This window comes from Callithrix jacchus, chromosome 7, assembly GCF_049354715.1.
Source record: "Callithrix jacchus isolate 240 chromosome 7, calJac240_pri, whole genome shotgun sequence".
Taxonomy (NCBI): Eukaryota; Metazoa; Chordata; class Mammalia; order Primates; family Cebidae; genus Callithrix; species Callithrix jacchus.
This window is the reverse complement of record NC_133508.1, coordinates 89,278,045-89,298,045: the sequence shown is the minus strand read 5'-3', so window position 1 is coordinate 89,298,045 and position 20,001 is coordinate 89,278,045. Positions and strand designations below refer to the sequence as shown.

At 44.6% G+C, this 20,001-nt stretch overlaps 1 protein-coding gene across 1 annotated transcript; it reads right to left on the bottom strand.

Moving 5' to 3' along the window:
- Nucleotides 1–3,942: 3,942 nt before the first annotated feature.
- On the bottom strand, nucleotides 3,943–19,601 carry COA7 (cytochrome c oxidase assembly factor 7). Its single transcript, XM_002750827.6, has 3 exons — nucleotides 19,481–19,601; nucleotides 13,741–13,881; nucleotides 3,943–5,224 (listed from the first exon to the last, which is right to left on the bottom strand). Exons 1-3 carry the CDS (start codon nucleotides 19,584–19,586, stop codon nucleotides 4,776–4,778), a joined length of 696 nt encoding a protein of 231 aa, XP_002750873.1. The 5' UTR covers nucleotides 19,587–19,601; the 3' UTR covers nucleotides 3,943–4,775.
- Between the last annotated feature and the right edge of the window lie 400 nt (nucleotides 19,602–20,001).

Genomic DNA, 20,001 nt, shown 5'->3' with positions numbered 1-20,001 from the left:
GGTGGGAGGATCACCTGAGCCCAGGAGTTAGAGGCTGCAGTGAGCTATGATAATGCCACTGCACTCTAGCCTGGGCGACAGAGCAAGAGCCTATCTCAAAACAAAAACAAAAATACTCATTTCCCCTCACCCTAGCCCCTAGCAACCACCATTCTACTTTCTATTTCTGAGTTTATATACAACTCATACACAAATTTAGATACCACATATACAACGTGTCTTTTTTTTTAGACGGAATTTCGCTCTTGTTACCCAGGCTGGAGTGCAATGGCGCGATCTCGGCTCACCGCAACCTCTGCCTCCTGGGTTCAGGCAATTCTCCTGCCTCAGCCTCCCGAGTAGCTGGGATTACAGGCACGCGCCACCATGCCCAGCTAATTTTTTGTATTTTAGTAGAGACGGGGTTTCACCATGTTGACCAGGCGGGTCTCAAACTCATGACCTCAAGCAATCCACCCACCTTGGCCTCCCAAAGTGCTGGGATTACAGGCACGAGCTGCCTCACCCAGCATTTTTTTTTTTTTTTTTTTTTTTTGAGATGGAGTCTTGCTCTGTAACCCAGGCTGGAGTGCAATGGTGCCATCTTGACTCACTGCAGCCTCTGCCTCCCAGGTTCAAGCAATTCTGCCCCAGCCTCCTGAGTAGCTGGGACTACAGGTGTGCACGTCCATGTGCAGCTAATTTTTTTATTTTTATTTTTAGTAGAGACGGGTTTAGCCAGGATGGTCTCAATCTCCTGACCTCGTGATCCACCAGCCTTGGACTTCCAAAGTGCTGAGATTACAGGCGTGAGCCACCATGCCCAGTCCACTGGCTTATTTCTCTTAGCCTGATGTTCAGCCATGTTGTGTAGCATGTGTCAGTTTCCTTCCTTTTTAAGGAATATCATTCATGATATTCCACTGCATGTACATACCACCTTTTGTGTATTCATTCATCTGCTGATGGGCATTTGGGTTCCTCCTAACCTTTGGCTGTGAATAGTGTTGGAAGAATATGGGTATAGATATCTCTTGGAGACTCTGCTTTCAAAGCTTTTGGATATTGATATTTTGTATATTTGTCCACCCAAATCTCATGTTGAAATGTAATCCCCAATGTTGGAGGTGGGGCCTGGTGGGAGATGATTGGATCATGGTGGGGGATTTCTCATGAATGATTTAGGACCCTCCCCTTTGTGCTGTCCTCAGATCTGTGTGGCATCTCCCCTTGCTCGCTCTCTTGCTTCTGCTCTTGCCTTCTCACCATGTGATACACTGGCTCCCCCGGACCTTCCACCATGATTGTCACCTTTCTGAGACCTCACCAGAAGCCAATAGGATGCACAGCACCCTGCTTCCTGTACAGCCAGCAGAACCGAGAGCCAATAAAACTTTTCTTTATAAAATACCCAGTCTCAGGTATTTCTTTATAGCAATACAAGAATGGCCTAACACAGATAGGTACCCAGAAGTGAAATGGCTGTATCAAATGGCACTTCTGTTTTACATTTTTGGGGGAGCTGCTGTACTGCTTTCCAGAGCAGCTATATCATTTTAACATTCCCACCAACAGTGCCCAGGGTTCTAATTTCTCTGCATCCTTGACAACACTTATTTTGTTTTTGTGTTTAATAGTAGCCATCCTGCCAGGGGCAGTGGCTCACACCTGTAATCCCAGCATTTTGGGGGGCTGAGGCGGGCAGAAGACCTAACGTCGGGAGTTCAAGACCAGCCTGACCAATATGGAGAAACCCTGTCTCTACTAAAAATACAAACTTAGCTGAGCATGGTGGTGCATGCCTATAATCCCAGCTACTAGGGAGGCTGAGGCAGGAGAATTGCTTGAGCCTGGGAGGTGAAGGTTGCATTGAGCCAAGATCACACCATTGCACTCTAGCCTGAGCAACAAGAGTGAAACTCTGTCTCAAAAAAAAAAAAAAAAGAGCTCAAGACCAGCCTGGTCAACATGGTGAAACCTTGTTTCTACTAAAAATACAAAAAATTGGCCAGGTGTGGTGGCATGCACCTGTAATCCCAGCTACTGGAGAGGCTGAGGCAGGAGAATCACTTTAACCCAGGAGGCGCAGGTTGCAGTGAGCCAAGATTGCGCCACTGCGCTCCAGCCTGGGAGACAGAATGAGACCCTGTCTCAAAAAGACAATAATAATAGTAGCCATTCTAATGGGATATGAGGCAATATCATTGTGGTTTTGTTTAGTTGTTTAGAGCAATTTTAGGTTTACAGCAAAATTGAGAAGGTACAGAGATTTTCCATATAGTTGCTGGCTGCACATATGCATAGTCCCACCATTATCAACACTTCCCACCAAAGCAGTACATTTGTAATAATTGATGAACCTACACTGACACATCATTATCACCCAAAGTCCACAGTTTATATTAGGGTTCATTCTCCGTGTTATACATTTTAGGGATCAGACATACGTACTATGACAGGTATCTATCATTACAGTATCATACAGAGTAGTTTCACTGCCCTAAAAATCTTCTGCACTCCAATTATTCCTCTCTCCTCTCCCTACCCACTGGTTTTTACTGTCTCCATAATTTTGCCTTTTCCAGAATACATCTCAGTATCATACAGTTGGAATCATTTAATATGAAGCCTTTTCAGACTGGCTTCACTTAGTAGCATTCATTTAAGGTTCCTCTGTTACTTTTCATAGCTTGGTAACTTGTAACTTCTCATAGCTTGATTTAAGCATTGAATAATGTCTAGATGCACCACAATTTACCCATTTACCTACTGTAAGACATTTTGGTTTGAGTTTTGGCAATTATAAATAAAGCTGCTCTAAACATCTGTATGCTAGTTTTTGTGTGGACATGTTTTCAATTCCTTCAGGTAAATACCAAGGAGCAAGATTGCTTGATGGCATGGTAAGAGTTTGCTTAGTTTTTGTAAGAAACTGCTTAACTGTCTTCCAAAGTGGCTGTGCCATCCTGCATTCCCACCAGCAAGAAATAAGAGTTCTGGGTGTTCCACCTTTCCCAGAATTTCATGCTGTCAGTGTTTTGGATTTTGGCCATTCTAATAGTTGTATATTGGTCTCGCTGTTGTTCTAACTTGCATTTTCCTGATGACATGTTATATGGAACGTCTTTTCATATGCTTATTTGCCACCTGTATATCTTTTTTTGCTGAGATATGTTATGGGTTTTGGCGTTTTTTTTTTTTTCAATCAGGTTGTTTTTTTACTGTTGAATTTTAAGAGTTCATTGTGGTTTTGCTTTGCATTTATTTCCCTGATTAATGATGTTGAACATTTTTTCATGTTTGTTAAGCTACAATTTTTGTTTGTTGTTTTGTTTTTGAGACAGAGTCTTGCTCTGTCACCCAGGCTGAAGTATAGTGGTGTAATCTCACCCTACTGCAACCTCTGCCTCCAAGGTTTAAGCGATTTCCTACCTCAGCCTCCCAAGTAGCTGGGGTTACAGGTACCTGCTACCATGCCTAATTTTTGTATTTTTAGTAGAGACAGGGGTTTTGCCATGTTGGCCAGGCTGATCTCAAACTCCTGACCTCAAGTGATCTGCCTGCTTCAGCCTCCCAAAATGCAGGGATTACAGACATGAGCCACCACGCCTGGCCTGACCTAGTTTACGCACACCAAAAGCTACTTTACATTTAAAAAAAATGAACTTGATGTCTTTTGAAACCTCCTCTCTGGACATTGGGAAAGTCCCTCTCCTTTATCAACTTAAGAAGCTGGTTACTGTGCTCACAAACCTTCATTCACACAGCAAGCCTTCCTTCCAAGACGGCTGCAAAACGGAAGCCTAAAACATGACAGATGGAATGGTATTGTTATCAGCATAGAAATGACAAGCTCACCCCCTGGTGACAAGCTCGGGAGATAACAGAAAAAGCAAATGTTACTAAAAGGCACAACCATTCTCTATGTTACTGGAATCTGGAAAGAACACTAATTAACACAAATTGTAGGTCACTCAAAATTGTTTATTCACAGGGACAGTTAAAAAGGCTCAGTTCCAGGGGACAAATGTGTCACAAAGTCCTTGCTTACAAACTCCTAACTGAAGCTGCCTTGGGAAAAATCTACTCCCTCAGCATGATGGGCAGTGCCATGTGACTACACTGGAGGTGCTAATTTTTAACTCCAATGTGTCTTGTAGCCAATGGCAGGTTGATGTTTCATCTTCCTCAGCAACCCTGAATCATAACAGCCTTTAAGCTGTATGTTGCATGTCCCTCCAGATCTCTGTGAATTTACTGAAAGATGTGACTCTAAAGGCAAAATGAAGCCCACACCAATGATTATGTAACTTAGAGGGTGGCAGTCGTGACTATTTAACTGTTCTTAGTTCTTTAAGACCTCAATTACGTAAACCAAGATACATTCTGATTTTCAAGCCCTCCTAACCAAAATATTGATAATGAAGATGGCTGATTCCTTCAGGCCCTGGGACTGCTAATTTTTCCAACTTCCTGCTATCCTCCCCTCCCTACCACCAATCTCTAGGGCTCTCTACTTTGCTCCTATTTTTCAGAGTTTCCAGAGCTTGAAAACTAAGACCCCCATAAACATGGCTGTCTTCACAGAACACCCAGACAAAGGAGTACTGACTGAAATAAACATTATGGGCTACACCCCAGCAGCTGGAGCAATGGATCTATGTGAGTGGAGCTACAAATTCAAGTGCCAACTTTTCCTGCTCCAGTAGGTTGACCTTCAAGGGCTGCATCAGTCTTCAGAAATAGGAGCTGCCAGCCTCAAGCTGCTTGTTGCCTGGGAGGGAGATTGGGCCACTTTATCCAAATGTTAAGGATTGGACACTTTTCTGCTGTTCTTTGTGTAGCTGCTCGGCTCGATTTTTTAGCACCTCAGCCTTGGCCTCATCCTTTTCGACGCCATCCCCCAGTTTGTACATGCGACTGGCATTGGCACAGGCCCAGAAATGACCGAGGTCACAGGCTTTCATGGAGTATTTACATGCCAGGTCCATGTCCTTGGGAAAGCCAGGGGCACCCTGCAGGAACATGGCACTGAGGTTGAAGCAGCTGGAGGCATAACCAGCATCACAGGCCCTTGTGTAGTAGTCCCTGGCCTTCCCCAGGTCAGGCTGGCCATCCTCATTAACCCGTCCATCATGTGCCAGGCGAGCAACGTTGTGACATGCTGCTAAAGACTTCTTTCCGGGCTTCTCACACGCTATCAAAAAGCAACTGGCAGCAGCTTTCAGGTCCTGGGTCAGACCACCTGAGAGGAAGGAAAGCAGGAAAAAATAAACCCAAGCCAGGGCAGAACCTAAATGTCTCAGGTCAAAGTCAGCAAACAACTTTTTTTTTTTTTTTTTGGAGGAAGAGTCTTGCTCTGTTACCCAGGCTGGAGTGCAGTGGCATGATCACAGCTCACTGCAGCCTCAACCTCTCAGGCTAAAGCAATCCTCCCATCTCAGCCTCCCCAAGCAGCTGGGACTACAGGTACACACCACCATGCCCAGCTAATGTTTAAATTTCTTTGTAAAGACAGGATCTCACTATGTTGTCTAGGCTGGTCTTAAACTCTGGAACTCAAGTGACCCTCCTACCTTGGCCTTCCAAAGTGCTGGAATTACAGGCATGAGCCAACACACCTGGCCAGCAACAATTCCTGAATAAAGTGTAAGGCTGGGCACAGTGGCTCACATCTGGAATTCTAGGACTTCGAGCAGAATGATTGCTTGAGGCCAGGAATTCAAGACCAGCCTGGGCGACAGATCAAGACCTTATCTCAAAATGAAAAAACAAATGTACATACTATGAGCTCAGGCAGCATGCAAGGTAGCCTGACATAGTGCACAGGCCTTCTAGCTTTCTCAGTCATGGAATTGTTTGTTCAAATGATATCTTATTAGGAAACTCTAACAGGTAAAGGAGGTGAAAACTGGGAATGATAATATCAACCTCATCGGGTTACAGTGAGAACATGGCATATTACAAGCACTTAAATGTTCATTAACCTAAACATACAGTGGGCCCTCCATATCCATGGGTTCAATCAACCACACATCAAAAGTATTAGGGGAAAAAATAACAATACAATTTAAAAATACAAAATATTTAAAATATAACAATTATTTACTTACTATTTACATTGTTATTAGATATTCTAAGTCAAGGGATGGCTTTGAATGTGGGATGGCTTTGAATGCGGCTTTACACAAATTCATAAACTTTCTTAAAACATTATGGATTTTTATTTTTATTTTTATTTTCAGATGAAGTTGCACTCTTGTCACCCAGGCTGGAATGCAATGGTGCGATCTCGGCTCACTGCAACCTTTGCCTCCTGGGTTCAAGCGATTCTCTTGCCTCAGCCTCCAGAGTAGCTGGGATTACAGGCATGTACCACCACACCTGGCTAATTTGTTGTATTTTTAGTAGAGACGGGGTTTCTCCATGTTGGTTAAGGCGGTCTCGAACTCCCGACCTCAGGTGATCTACCCGCCTCAGCCTCCCAAAGTGCTGGGATTACAGGCGTGAGCCACCACACGCACTCTACGAGATTTGTTTTGTGATTCTTTTTTAGCTCATCAACTATCATTAGTGTATCTTATGTAAGGCCCAAGACAGTTCTTCCAGTGTGGCCCAGGGAAGCAAAAAGATTGAACACCCTTGTTCTAAGCAATTAATTTAAAAATACGTAGGAGGCTGGGTGTGGAGGCCAAGGTGGCGGATCACCTGAGATCAGGAGTTCAAGACCAGCCTGGCCAACAAGGTGAATCACCATCTCTACAAAAATACAAAACTAATCTGGGCATGATGGTAGGTACCTGTCATCCCAGCTACTTGGGAAGTTGAGGCGGGAAAATCGCTTGAACCCAAGAGGCGGAGGTTGCAGTGAGCCAAGATTGTGCCATTGCATTCCAGCCTGGGTGACTAAGCAAGACTTCGCCTCAAAACAAACAAATAAACAAAAAATAAAATAAAATACACAGGAGGATATGGGTAGGGTTATATGCAAATACTATGCCATTTTATATGAGGGGCTTGAGCATCATCAGACTTCCTAATCTGTGGCAGAATGAAGTGAGGGTCCTGGAACCAATTTCCCACAGATAATGAGGGACAATTGTATAGTGAATAGTTGCCAATTGCTGTGCTGGGTCCTGGGGAACAAATGACACTGTCCTGTTCTTGTGGCCTAATGAGACCTGTCTTATGGGCTAATGAGACAGACTTTAAATAACAATACAGGCTAGGCATGGTGGCCAGTAGTCCCAGCACTTTGAGAGGCCCAGGCAGGAAAATCTCAGGAGGCCAGGAGTTCAAGATCAGCCTGGTCAACATAATGAGACTGTCTCTATAAAAAAATTAAAATTAGCCAGTCATAGGGAAACCAGTCTATAGTCCCAGCTACTGGAGAGGCTGAGGCAGGAGGACTGCTTAAGCCTGGGAGTTTTATGCCACTGAACTCTAGTCTGAGCAACAGTGCAAGACCCTACCTCTAAATAAATAAATAACAATACAAATAAATGTATGATTTTCACTGGGCATGGTGGCTCAGGCCTGTAATCCCAGCACTTTGGGAGGCCAAGGCAGGAGGATCGCTTGCATCCAGGAATTTGAGACTAGCCTGGGTAACGTAGCCAGACCCCATCTCTACAAAAAAATCAAAAATAGCTCAGCCACTCAGGAGGCTAAGGTGGAAAGATCTCTTGAGCCCAGAAGGTCAAGGCTACTGTAAGCTGTGACAGAGCCACTGCACTCAGCTTTGGCAACAGAGTGAGACCCTGTCTCAAAAAAAAAAAAAGGATGATTTTAACTGTGAAAAGAGCATGGAAGAAAAGTACAGGGAAAGGCAGGCAGGCTGGGACCAGATCATGCAGAGTCATGTTAAGGACCCCTGAATTTAATCTTAAAAACATGAGGTGCCTGTAATCCCAGCACTTTGGGAGGCCGAGGCGGGTGGATCATGAGGTCAAGAGATCAAGACCATCCTGGTCAACATGATGAAACCCTACTCAGGAGGCTGAGGCAGGATAATTGCCTGAACCCAGGAGGCAGAGGTTGCGGTGAGCCGAGATCGAGCCATTGCACTCCAGCCTGGGTAACAAGAGCGAAACTCCGTCTCAAAGAAAAAAACCAATGAGAAATCACTATCAAATAGCTAAGTAGAAGTGGTGGCAGGGCTCACTTTTTTTAGTTGTTTGTGTGTATATATGTGTGTATGTGTACAAAACTTCAAATCCCCATGTACCATTACTCAATCTTGAAAATATAAACATTTTAACATTACTCTTTTAAGTAACCATTCCAAATCGACCACCTAGAAATAACCATCATTATCATTAAGTGAACACCATTCCAGTCATCTCTGTAGTATGTGTTCAGATTAAATGCTGGCTGGCTAAATGGATGCTAGATAGAAGTATTTGAAAAAATTGCATCACAGATGCTACTTGTAAGTAAAAAATTTGGGAGGTGGGGAGGGATAGCCTGGGGAGAAATGCCAAATGTGGGTGAAGGGGAGAAGAAAAGCAAAGCACACTGCCATGTGTGTACCTACGCAACTGTCTTGCATGCTCTGCTCATGTACCCCAAAACCTAAAATCCAATAAAAAATTAAAAAAAAAAAAAAAAAATTTAACTTTGATTTTACTTGAATTTATCAGAAGAAAACAAACAGCAGCAAAACTAAGGAAACTGCTGACCTACAAATTAGTATTTCTTCCCCACAGAGAAATTTCCTAAATGAGTCACTAGGGTTGTGAAGAGTTTAGAAAAAACATTAAAAGGTTAGAATCATTTTTATTTTCTTTTTATTTATTTATTTATTTATTTATTTTGAGATGGAGTCTCACTTTGTCATCCAGGCTGGAGTGCAACGGCACGATCTTGGCTCACTGCAACCTCTACCTCCCAGGTTCAAGCGATTCCCCTGTCTCAGCCTCCTGAGTAGCTGGGATTACAGGCGCCCACCAACACACCAGGCTAATTTTTGTATTTTTAGTAGAGATGGGGTTTCACCATGTTGGTCAGGCTGGTCTGGAACTCCTGACCTTGTGATCTGCCCACCTCAGCTTCCCAAAGTGTTGGGATTACAGGCGTGAGCCACAGCTCTGGGCCGAATCATTCATTCATTCATTCATTCATTCATTCGTTCGTTCGTTCGTTCGTTTGACAGAGTCTCACTCTGTTGCCCAGGCTGGAGTGCGGTGGTACAATCTTGGCTCACTGCAGCCTCCACCTCCTGGGCTCAAGTGAGCCACTGCACCTGGCCTAAAATTTAGTTTAAAAAATTAAAATGGCCCAGGCACAGTGGCTCACGCCTATAATCACACAGCACTTTGGGAGGACAAGGAGGGCAGATCACATGAAGCCAGGAGTTCAATCAGTCTGGCCAATATGGAGAGACCTTGTCTCTACTAAAAATACAAAAATTAGCCAGGCACAGTGGCGCACATCAGGAATCCCAGCTACTAGGAGGCTGAGGTGGGAGAATCGCTTAAACCCAGGAGGCAGAGGCTGCAGTAAGCCAAAATTGAGCCACTGTACTTCAGCCTGGGCAACAGAGTGGGACTGTCTCAAAAAAACCCAAAAACCAAAACCATAAACTAAATTTTAAACAGAATACCGTTTTGCAACCAAGGTAGTCTGTGGGGATTGACACCTCATCCTTCCATCTCTCCTCTGCTACCTCCTGCTTTCTCAGTTACACTACTTCAACATAGGGAGACAGCACAGCACAGTGGTTAATGAAGTCTGGCCTCTGCAGCCAGAAAATCTGAGTTACAGTCCTAGTCTCATTTCTTATTAGCTGGGTGACCTCAGGGAAGTTACCTTAAACTCTATGAGCCTCGGTTTTCTCGTGTGTAAAAGAAGAACAATAGTATTTACTGCATATGTTAGAAGCTTATATATATTATTACAAAGAACCTGGTAAGTAATAAGTGCTGTAAATGTTAGTTATGTTTTTATGCCATAAAATATCACTTATTTTCTGCTCAGTAATCCTAATTAGCCCAATATTCATTTTCAATGGATTCTGCTTGGCCAGGCTCTCGCCTGTAATCCTAGCACTTTGGGAGGCCAAGACAGGCGGATCACCTTAAGTCAAGAGTTTGAGACCAACTTGGCCAACATGGTGAAATCCTATCTCTACTAAAAGTACAAAAATTAGCCAGGCATGGTGGCATGTGCCTGTAATCCCAGTTACTTGGGAGGCCGAGGCAGAAGAATCACTTGAACCTGGGAGGCAGAGGCTGCAGTGAGCCAAGATCATAACATTGTACTCCAGTCTGGGTGACAGAGCACTCTGGCCTTAAAAAAAAATGGCCGGGCGAGGTGGCTCACACCTGTAATCCCAGCATTTTGGGATTACAGGCAGGCAGACCACGAGGTCAGGAGTTCGAGACCACTCTGACCAACATGGTGAAATCCCATCTCTACTAAAAATACAAAAATTAGCCGGGTGTGATGGCATGTACCTGTAACCCCAACTACTCAGGAGGGTGAGGCAGGAGAATCACTTGAACCTGGGAGGCGGAGGCTGCCAAGATTGTGCTACTGCACTCTAGCCTGGGCAACAGAGCAAGACTCCATCTCAAAAAAAAAAAAAAAAAAAAAAAAAAGAGGGATCCTATTCATCACCAGTCTTTTCATAAGAGCTTCACCATTCCTGAATTATTTGATTCAACTGTTTATTGGTTATCAGATAAATTTTTTTAAGGAAAGCTCATAGATTCTATATCCCTTGCATTTTTTTGGTTTTGAGAGTATAATTCCTTTATATTTAGAGAATATACAGCTGCATCTGTTTTTATATGCAGCCTGACAATCTCTGCATTTTATTGGAGTGTTTACTTACATTTAATGTAATTACTAATAAAGCTGGGTTTAAGTCATATTTTGTTTCCCATCTGCCCTAAATGTTTCTGTTCTGTTCTTCTCTTTTCCTTCTTTTGCATATTTCTAATATTCCATTTCATTTCCATCATTGATTTCTTAGTTATACTTGTCTTTTTACTAGTTTATCTAGTGATTAGAATATGCATCCTTAACTTATCACAATCTACCATGAATTAACATTATACCATTTCACATATAACCTAGGAGCCTTTCAATAGCATATTTTCATTTACCACATTTCCATCCTTTGTCCTTTTGCTTCCATGTAGTTTTTTGAAGTTTTGTTTTTGGCTTTTGAGACAGGGTTTCACTCCTGTTGCCCAGCCTGGAGTGCAATGGCACAATCTCGGCTCACTGCAACCTCTGCCCGCCCAGGCTCAAGCGATTTTCCTGCCTCAGCCTCCCAAATAGCTGGGACCACAGGCACAAACCACTATACCTGGATAATTTTTGTATTTTTCGTAGAGACGGGGTTTTGCCATGTTGACCAGGCTGGTCTCTAACTCCTGAGCTCAAGTAATCTGCCTAACTGGGCCTCCCAAAGGGCTGGCATTACAGGTGTGAGCCACCATGGCTGGCCCTTTTTTTTTAATTTCTAATTTTTTGTGTGTGCATAGTAGGTATATACATTTATAGGGTACATGAGATATTTTGATATAGGTATACAATGTGAATAATCACCTCAAGCGTTTATCCTGTATATTACAAACAGTCCAATTATACTCTTTTTTTTTTTTGAGACATAGTCTTGCTCTGTCACCTAGGCTGGAGTGCAGTGGTGCACACAGCAACCTCCGCCTCCTGAGTTTAAGCGATTCTCCTTCCTCAGCCTCTCGAGTAGCTGGAACTACAGGTATGTACCACCATGCCTGGCTAATTTTTGTATTTTTAGTAGAGACAAGGTTTCACCATGTTGGCCAGGCTGGTCTTGAACTCCTGACCTCAGGCGTGAGCCACCACACCCAGCCCTCGTTTAGTTACTTTTAAATGTACAATTAAATTATATGACTGACCAGGCACAGTGGCTCAATAATCCCAATACCTTGGGAAGCTGAGGCTGGCAGATAACTTGAGGTCAGGAATTGGAGACCAGCCTGGCCAACATAGTAAAACCCCATCTACTAAAAAAATTTAAAATTAGCCAGGTGTGGTGGTGTACGCCTGTAATCCCAGCTACTTGGGAGGCTGAGGCAGGAAAACTGCTTGAACACAGAAGGCAGAGGTTACAGTAAGCCAAGATCATGCCATTGCACTCCAGCCTGGGTAACAAGAGCGAAACTTCGTCTCAAAAAAAAAAAAGACATTCTTGGGCTGGGTGTGGTGGCTTACAACTGTAATCCCAGCACTTTGGGAGGCTGAGGCAGGTGGATCATTTGAGGTTAGGAGTTCAAGACCAGTGTGGCTAACATGGTGAAACCCCATCTCTACTAAAAATACAAAAATTAGCTGGGCGGTAGTGGTGCATGCCCCTCTAATCCCAGCTACTCGGGAGGCTGAGGCAGGAGAACTGCTTGAGCCTGGGATGTGGAGGTTTCGGTGAGCCGAGATTGTGCCACACTGCACTCCACTCTGTACCCTGTCTCAAAAAAAAAAAAACATTTTTGGCCAAGTGCAGTGGCTCACACCTGATTCTAGCACTTTGGGAGGCTAAGATGCAAGGACTGCTTGAGGCCAGAAGTTTGAGACCAGCCTGGTGAGATCCTGTCTCTGCAAAAAAATAAAGAAATTAGCCAAGCATGGGGGCATGTGCCTGTAGTTTCAGCTACTGGGGAGGATTACTTGAGACCTGGAGCTCAAGGCTGCAGTGAGATGATTATATCACTGCACTCCAGTCTGAGAAACAGAACAAGACCCTGTCCAGAAAAAAAAAAGAAAAAGAAAGAAAGCTGCCTGTCAAAGGTCCTATTACTTGTGGTGGGTTTATATAAATCCATAAGTTCTTTAATATTCCTTCCTATTCAAGAAGTGGAATTTAAGTCCTTTCCCTTAGTGTAGCCTACAACTAATAAATATGTGATAGAAATGAAAAGTATGTGAAAAAAAACAAAAACAAAAACAAAGTGTGTAACTTCCAAAGATAGGTCATAGAAGACACTGCAGATTCTATCTTGTTCTTTCCTTTGAATTACTTACTCTGGGGGAAGCCAGATGCCATGTTATGAGGACACTCAAGCAGCCCATGAAGAGAATCATGTCATGATGATATGACAATCTCCCACTAACGGCTGGTAAGGAACAGAGGCCTCTGCTATCAGCCATCAGAGTGAGTCATCTTAGAATTGGAAACTCCAACTTCAGTCAAGCCTTCCAAAGACAACAGCCGTGGCTCCCTGGCTAATTAATGTCTTGACTCATGAGATACCCTGAAGTACCCCCACTAAACCACTCCTAAATTCCTGATCCACGAAAACTACTGGGGTGATCTGTTATTTAGCAATAGATAATATAATCACTACACCAGTGATAACTACAATTAGAGTATGAGGAGAAAAGACAGAAGGAAGACAGTAAACAATTACTGACCTCTTACTCTGTGCCAGGCACATGCTGATGCCTTTTCCTATACAATCCTATTTAATCCTCACAATCCTATGAAGCAAGTACTATTTCCCTCCAATTTATAGGTAATGTAACTGAGGCACAGAGTTGAAGTGATTGGCTCAAGGTCCCACTAATTGCAAATAGCATTCCCTAAGGTTTATCTAACTTGAAAGGCTATGCTCTTCCCCCCATCACTCTGCTGAACTCCTACCTCTCCATCTTCCTACAATGCACTTTCCCAATGCCTTCAAGGTCCCACTGCAAAAGAGCTCATCATGGAGTTTAGTTGTGAAGCCAACACTGCTATCAACGATGAGGACCAGAAAAGCGGGCCCCCCTTACCTTTTCCAGTCACATAGTAGGCCCCCAGTTTGTAGCAGCTATCACTGTGCTGGTTGTCTTCACAGTTAAACTTCAACACCTTGGCAGCCTCATCAAAATTCTTCTGGATCCCTTCCAAATAGTCCACCAGCCGATAGCAACCTGCGAGGAGAGGGAAGGGCTGTTCTTCATGTCTGGGGATGCTGCTTCGCAGTAGGGGGCTTGGGTGTGACAAGCCCAGGTGTGGCAGGCCAGGCTACATCTTTTAAGACAGCCCCTATCCTCCTGAGGTGTGGCAAGCTGACCTTACCACAAAGAATGTAGGTGGTATTCAGCCATTTCTACAAATGCCATTGTCTCCTCATAGCCATGGACTGAGAAATGTACAGCCTGGGAAGACCTCAGCCCCTGCATGGGCTCCATCACTCACCAGCCCTCTGCTCCCTGTCAGCCATGCCCAAATACCCACTGACTTCCATGATTGAAACTTTGCTAGTTTTGGAAGCTCACATGAAGTTCAACGGTAAAAGCAGTGAAAACCTAAAGGGCTCACAGGCTAGTCTTTGTAGCAGCAAGGAAAGGGTGCTATAGCCAGGCTTGGTACCTCGTGAACTATCAAGTACATCCCAGCACTTTGGGAGGCTGAGGCAGGAGGATCACTTGAGGTCCAGAGTTTAAGACCAGCCTGGACAATGTGGTGAAACCCTGTCTCTACTAAAAATATTAAAAATTAGCTAGGAATGGTTGCATATGCTTATAATCCCAGCTACTTGGGAGGCTGAGGAAGAATAGCTTGAACCAGGAAGGCTGAGGTTTCAGTGAGCCGAGATTGTGCCACAGCACTGTAGCCTGGTGACAGAGTAAGACTCCATCTCAAAAAACAAAACAAAACAAAACTAGCTGGGTGTGGAAAAATACAAAAAAAATTAGCTGGGTGTGTAATCCAGCTACTCAGGAGACTAAGGCAGGAGAACTGCTTGAACCCGGGAGGTGGAGGTTGCAGTGAACCGAGATTGCACCACTGCACTCCAGCCTGGGTGACAAAGGGAGACTCTGTCTTAAAAAAAGAAAAAGAGGGCCGGGCACAGTCGCTCACGCCTATAATTCCAGCACTTTGGGAGGCCGAGGCGGGTGGATCACGAGATCAAGAGATTGAGACCATTCTGGTCAACAAGGTGAAACCCCATCTCTACTAAAAATACAAAAATTAGCTGGGCATGGTGGTGCGCACCTGTAGTCCCAGCTATTCGGGAGGCTGAGGCAGGAGAATTGCTTGAACTCAGAAGGTGGAGGTTGCAGTGAGCCGAGATCATGCCATTGCACTCCAGCCTGGGTAACAACATTGAAACTCTGTCTCAAAAAAAAAAAAAAGGGTGCGTGATGACTATACCTAATTCCTCAGCCAGGGTAGGTACGTGAAAGCCAAAGAGAAAGAATTGAGATGGCAGCTTCTACAGAAATAGGCTCCACTTCCTTGGCAGTCTCCCAGTCCCAGTAAACCTCTCTCCTTAATATCTCTCCCCTCTTCTTCACCCCCAGTGACAACATGTATCTCTCATTCATTTTCATTCAACAAATATTAGAGCATCTCTATGCATCTATGTACCAGACATAGTAGATACTGAGAATATACTCATTTGCCCTCCTAAATTTTACATTCTAGGGGAGGAAGTACAGTAAGTAAATAAATGAACAAAATTTATTCAAACAGTAATAAATGTTATAACAACTCAAACAGAAAGTCAAATACTGCATGTTCTCACTTATACGTGGGAGCTAAATAAAGTGTACACATGGACATAGAGAGGGTGGAATAATAGACAGTGGAGTCTGGGAAGGGTGGGAGGGCGGTGAGGGATAAGAAGTTACCTAATGGGTACAAGTGCATTATTTGGATGACAGTTACACTAAAAGCCCAGACTTCACCACCAGGCAATATACTTATGTAATAAAACTGCACTTGTACCCCTTAAATTTATACAAATAAATAACTAAATGCTATGACTGAAATAGGATGGTAACTGTTTGCTGTCCACTTTGGGTGAATAGCTAACAAAGACTGGGCCACTGGGGAGAGCCTCACCAAGGACTGTGACCTCAATAACAAGAAAGCACTAGGTATTTAAAGACAATGAAGGCCAGGTATGGTGGCTCACGCCTGTAATTCCAGCATTTTGGGAGGCCGAGGTGGGCAGATCACAAGGTCAGGAGTTTGAGACCAGCCTGGCCAACATGGCGAAACCCCATCTCTACTAAAAATACAAAAATTAGCCAGGAGTGGTGGTGAGCACTTGTAGTCCCAGCTACTCAGGAGGCTGAAGCAGGAGAATTGCTTGAACCCATGAGGCGGAGGTTGCAGTGAGCCGAGACCACACCACTGCACTCCATCCTGAGTGACAGAGTGAGACTCCATCTCTTAAAAAAAAAAAAAAAAAGACAATGAAATGGGAGTGGGCTAAGGACTTGAGAAAAAATTTCAAATAAAAAATGAAATAAAAAGACAATGAAATGGGCAGGAGCACAAAGTCCTGGCATAAGGAACAGTAAATACAAAGACCTGAAAAAGAATAAGTTTGGCATGAGTAAGGTACAACCTGACTGAACCAAACCGGAGGGTCAAGAAATGAGGAAGGAAGGTAGGGACCAGGCCACAGGCCTTGTAGAACATAGGATAGAGTTAGGATTTTATTCCAACTTAAATGGTAAACCACTGGAGGGTTTTAAGAAAAGAAGTAGTATGATTCAGGCCAGGCATGGCAGCTCACACCTGTAATCCCAGCACTTTGGGAGGCCAAGGCAAGTGGATCACTTGAGGTCAGGAGTTCGAGACCAGTCTGGCCAACATGGTGAAACCCTGTCTCTACTAAGAATATAAAAATTATCCAGTTTTGGTGGCAGGCGCCTGTAATTCCAGCTACTCGGGAGGCTGAGGAAGGAGAACCATTTAAACCCAGAAGGTGGAGGCTGCAGTTAGCCGAGATTGTGCCACTGCACACAAGCCTGGGCAACAGAGCAAGACTCTGGCTCAGAAAATAAACAAAAGGCAGGTGTGGTGGCACATGCCTGTAATCTCAGCTATTTGGGAGGCTAGGGCAGAAACGCTTGAACCTGGGAGGCAGAGGTTGAAGAGAGCTGAGATTGCACCACTGCACTCCAGCCTGGGCAACAGAGTAAGACCCTGTCTCAAAAAAACAAACAAAAAAAAAAACCCCACCAAAAACAAACAACCACCACCACCACCCCCTCCCCCAAAAAAGGTTACTCTGGTATATAGGTTCATATATGCCTGGGTGAGTACGGAGGAATTTAAGTGTGTGAGGGCATATGATTGGGCATTGACAACAAACATGTTATTTTAAAATCTAATATTTAACATAACAAAATTAAAGTATCAGTTTATCTGTGAGTAGAAATGGATTTTAAGGGAGTAAAGTGCAAAGAGAGGGACAGATTAGAAGGCGATTTCAGTTAGCCAGGTAAGAGAGTGACATGCAAGGAAACTACTACACCAATTGCTATGGTAACTACAGCCTCTTCTTAGGTCTCCCAAAATGCTGCAGCCAGTCCTTCTGATACGTCCACCCTTCCCCATTACATTGCCCTGTATATTCTCCAAGGTACACTACTACAAACTTGCTTCTCAGACATGTTTTGCTCTCCACTGCCTAGAGAGCAAAGTCTACATTCCTTACCCTGGCATTCAAGCCCTGACATACTGAGGCCCAGACTCCCAATTCAAACTACTACATCCTGATTTCAACTTTCCAAAAGATAGCACTTTCGGGCCGGGCACGGTGGCTCAAGCCTGTAATCCCAGCACTTTGGGAGGCCGAGGTGGGTGGATCACGAGGTCAAGAGATCGAGACCATCCTGGTCAACATGGTGAAACCCAGTCTCTACTAAAAATACAAAAAATTAGCTGGGCATGGTGGCATGTGCCTGTAATCCCAGCTACTCAGGAGGCTAAGGCAGGAGAATAGCCTGAACCCAGGAGGCACAGGGCTGTGGTGAGCTGAGATTGTGCCATTGCACTCCAGCCTGGGTAAGAGTGAAACTCCGTCTCAAAAAAAAAAAGATAGCACTTTCTTCTCCCAGCATCTCCTCCATTTAATCAATGCTTGCCTAGCCCTCCAGACCTCCCCTCAAAGTCTTCCCTAACCACCCTGTTCCTTAGTGAACCCAATTCCTCTAAGTTCTTTCTACACTTAGGACATGGACCAGCCCTCAAAGAACAACCCCAGGTTCTTCATCATACTGCAGAGCAACTCTGTCATGACTATGTTATTTATATCGTGGTTATGTTATGGTCTATGTTATGATTAACGTCAAGGAATAGCTATGTCATCTCTGTAAACTAGACTGCAAGCTATTAGAAGGTAGGGCCACTTCCACTTTTTTGTTTGTTTGTTTGTTTTAATAGAGATGGGGTCTCACCATGTTGCCTAGACTGGTCTTGAATTCCTGGCCTCAAGTGATCCTCCCGCCTCACCTCAGCCTCCCAAAGAGCTGGGATTACAGGCTTGTACCACCACACCAGACCTTTATTTAAAAAAAAAAAAAAAAATTCAGTTTAAGCAGCATATGAAAAAAATAAATAAATTTTTTTTTTTTTTTTTTTTTTTAAGGCTAGGCGCAGTGGCTCACACCTGTAATCCCAGCACTTTGGGAGACCAAGGTGGGTGGACTGCTTGAGGTCAGGAGTTTGAGACCAGCCTGGCCAACATGATGAAACCTTGTCTCTACTAAAATACAAAAATTAGCGTGGTGGTGGGCACTAGTAATCCCAGCTACTCAGGAGGCTGAGGCATAATTGCTTGAACCCAGGAGGTGGAGGTTGTAGTGAGCTGAGAACACACCACTGCATTCCAGCTTGGGTGACAGAGTGAGACTCAGTCTCCAAACAATAAAAACAAATAAAAAATTTAAAAGTAGGCAGTAAGCAGTGGTTAATGCCTGTAATTAATCAAAGGCGGGAGGATCACTTGAGCCCAGGAGTTCCAGACCAGCCTGAACAACATGGTGAGATACCATTTCAAAAAAGAAAGAAAATGTAAAACACAAAAATAAAGCAGAAAGAAAACCACCCAAAGATACTGGCTGCTCTGGGTGGACCCCTCTGGTCACCACCATCCACCTACTACTCTCAAGTCAATTCAATGTTCACACAACACACGGCACATATTCATGCTTGAGGGCCTCTTCGTAAGAAAAAAAAAAAAAAAAACACGGGACACATTCGTGCTTCAGGGCCTCTTTGCTAGATCTATTTGCCTAGCAAAGATCTGCATGGTTCACTCCATTACCTTCTTCAAGGCTTTATTCAAATGCCACTTTCTCAGTGATCTTCCCTGATCACTAGATTTAAAAGCCCCTTCCTGACCTCCAGATACCCTTCCCCAGTCCTTTTTCCACGGCTCTTACTACTTTGGAACACGATTTCATGGATTACTTGAGGCTTATTGCTCGACTCCCCGCACTAGCATGCAAGCTCCACGAGGGCAGGGAGTTTTATCTGTTCACCGATGGATCCCCAGTCCCTAACCCAAAAGCCCCAGCACGTCTCTTCCTATCCGCCCCGGCCTCCAGGCTCGGTCTTCGCAGGACACATTGCCCTTCCCAACACACACGATCACCACGATACACAGACTCCGTCTCCCGCCCAGCACGCGATTCCTTCACCAGCCTCTCCGAGGTCGCAGACCCAACCTCTCCTGGCCCGCCCCTCCCTGACGCGTCCTCGGGCTGCGCTGGAAGCGCTCACCGTCCGGATCCTTCTCGTGGTAGCAATGGTAGTTGCACTCCACTTCCATGTTCTCCAAAAAGGACTTCACCTCTTCCTCATTTTGGAAATCCACCAAGCCGGCCATGGTTCGCGCTGGCCCAGAGACGGTGACGTGGGCCGGCGGAGGGGGCGGGGCGTAGGGTTGATGCCTTCCGGGGCATTCTCCCGGGATCCAGGGGCGAGCAAGGCGAGCCTGCGCCTCCCAGAAGCCCTCGCGCAGGTGAGGGCTCCGGCAGACACACTTCAAAGACTAATACCCTTCCTGAAACTGGGGGCGGTCTCTCTGCATCGCCTTATCTATGCCCGCTTTGTAGCCTTAGTGATTTTTCGCCTTCAGTCATCTATCCATGTATAATCTCTAAGCGCCTACTGCGTGCCTCACCAGGTGCGTTGTTCTAGAGATATGACAGCTAGGAATATTATCCCTGCCGTGAAAGAATTTGCAGTTCAATAGGAAGACACTCGTTTATCTATTCAGCAAGCATTTTGAGGACCTTCTA

What these genes read in the sequence shown, in the direction of transcription:
- COA7 (XM_002750827.6), bottom strand. Translation starts at nt 19,586, where the DNA reads ATGGCCGGCTTGGTGGATTTCCAAAATGAGGAAGAGGTGAAGTCCTTT. An exon ending in CCACGAGAAGGATCCGGACG is followed by an intron (nt 13,882 to 19,480) that starts GTGAGCGCTTCC and finishes CTCTCCTCGCAG; the next exon opens with GTTGCTATCGGCTGGTGGAC. An exon ending in CTACTATGTGACTGGAAAAG is followed by an intron (nt 5,225 to 13,740) that starts GTAAGGGGGGCC and finishes CCTTCCTCTCAG; the next exon opens with GTGGTCTGACCCAGGACCTG.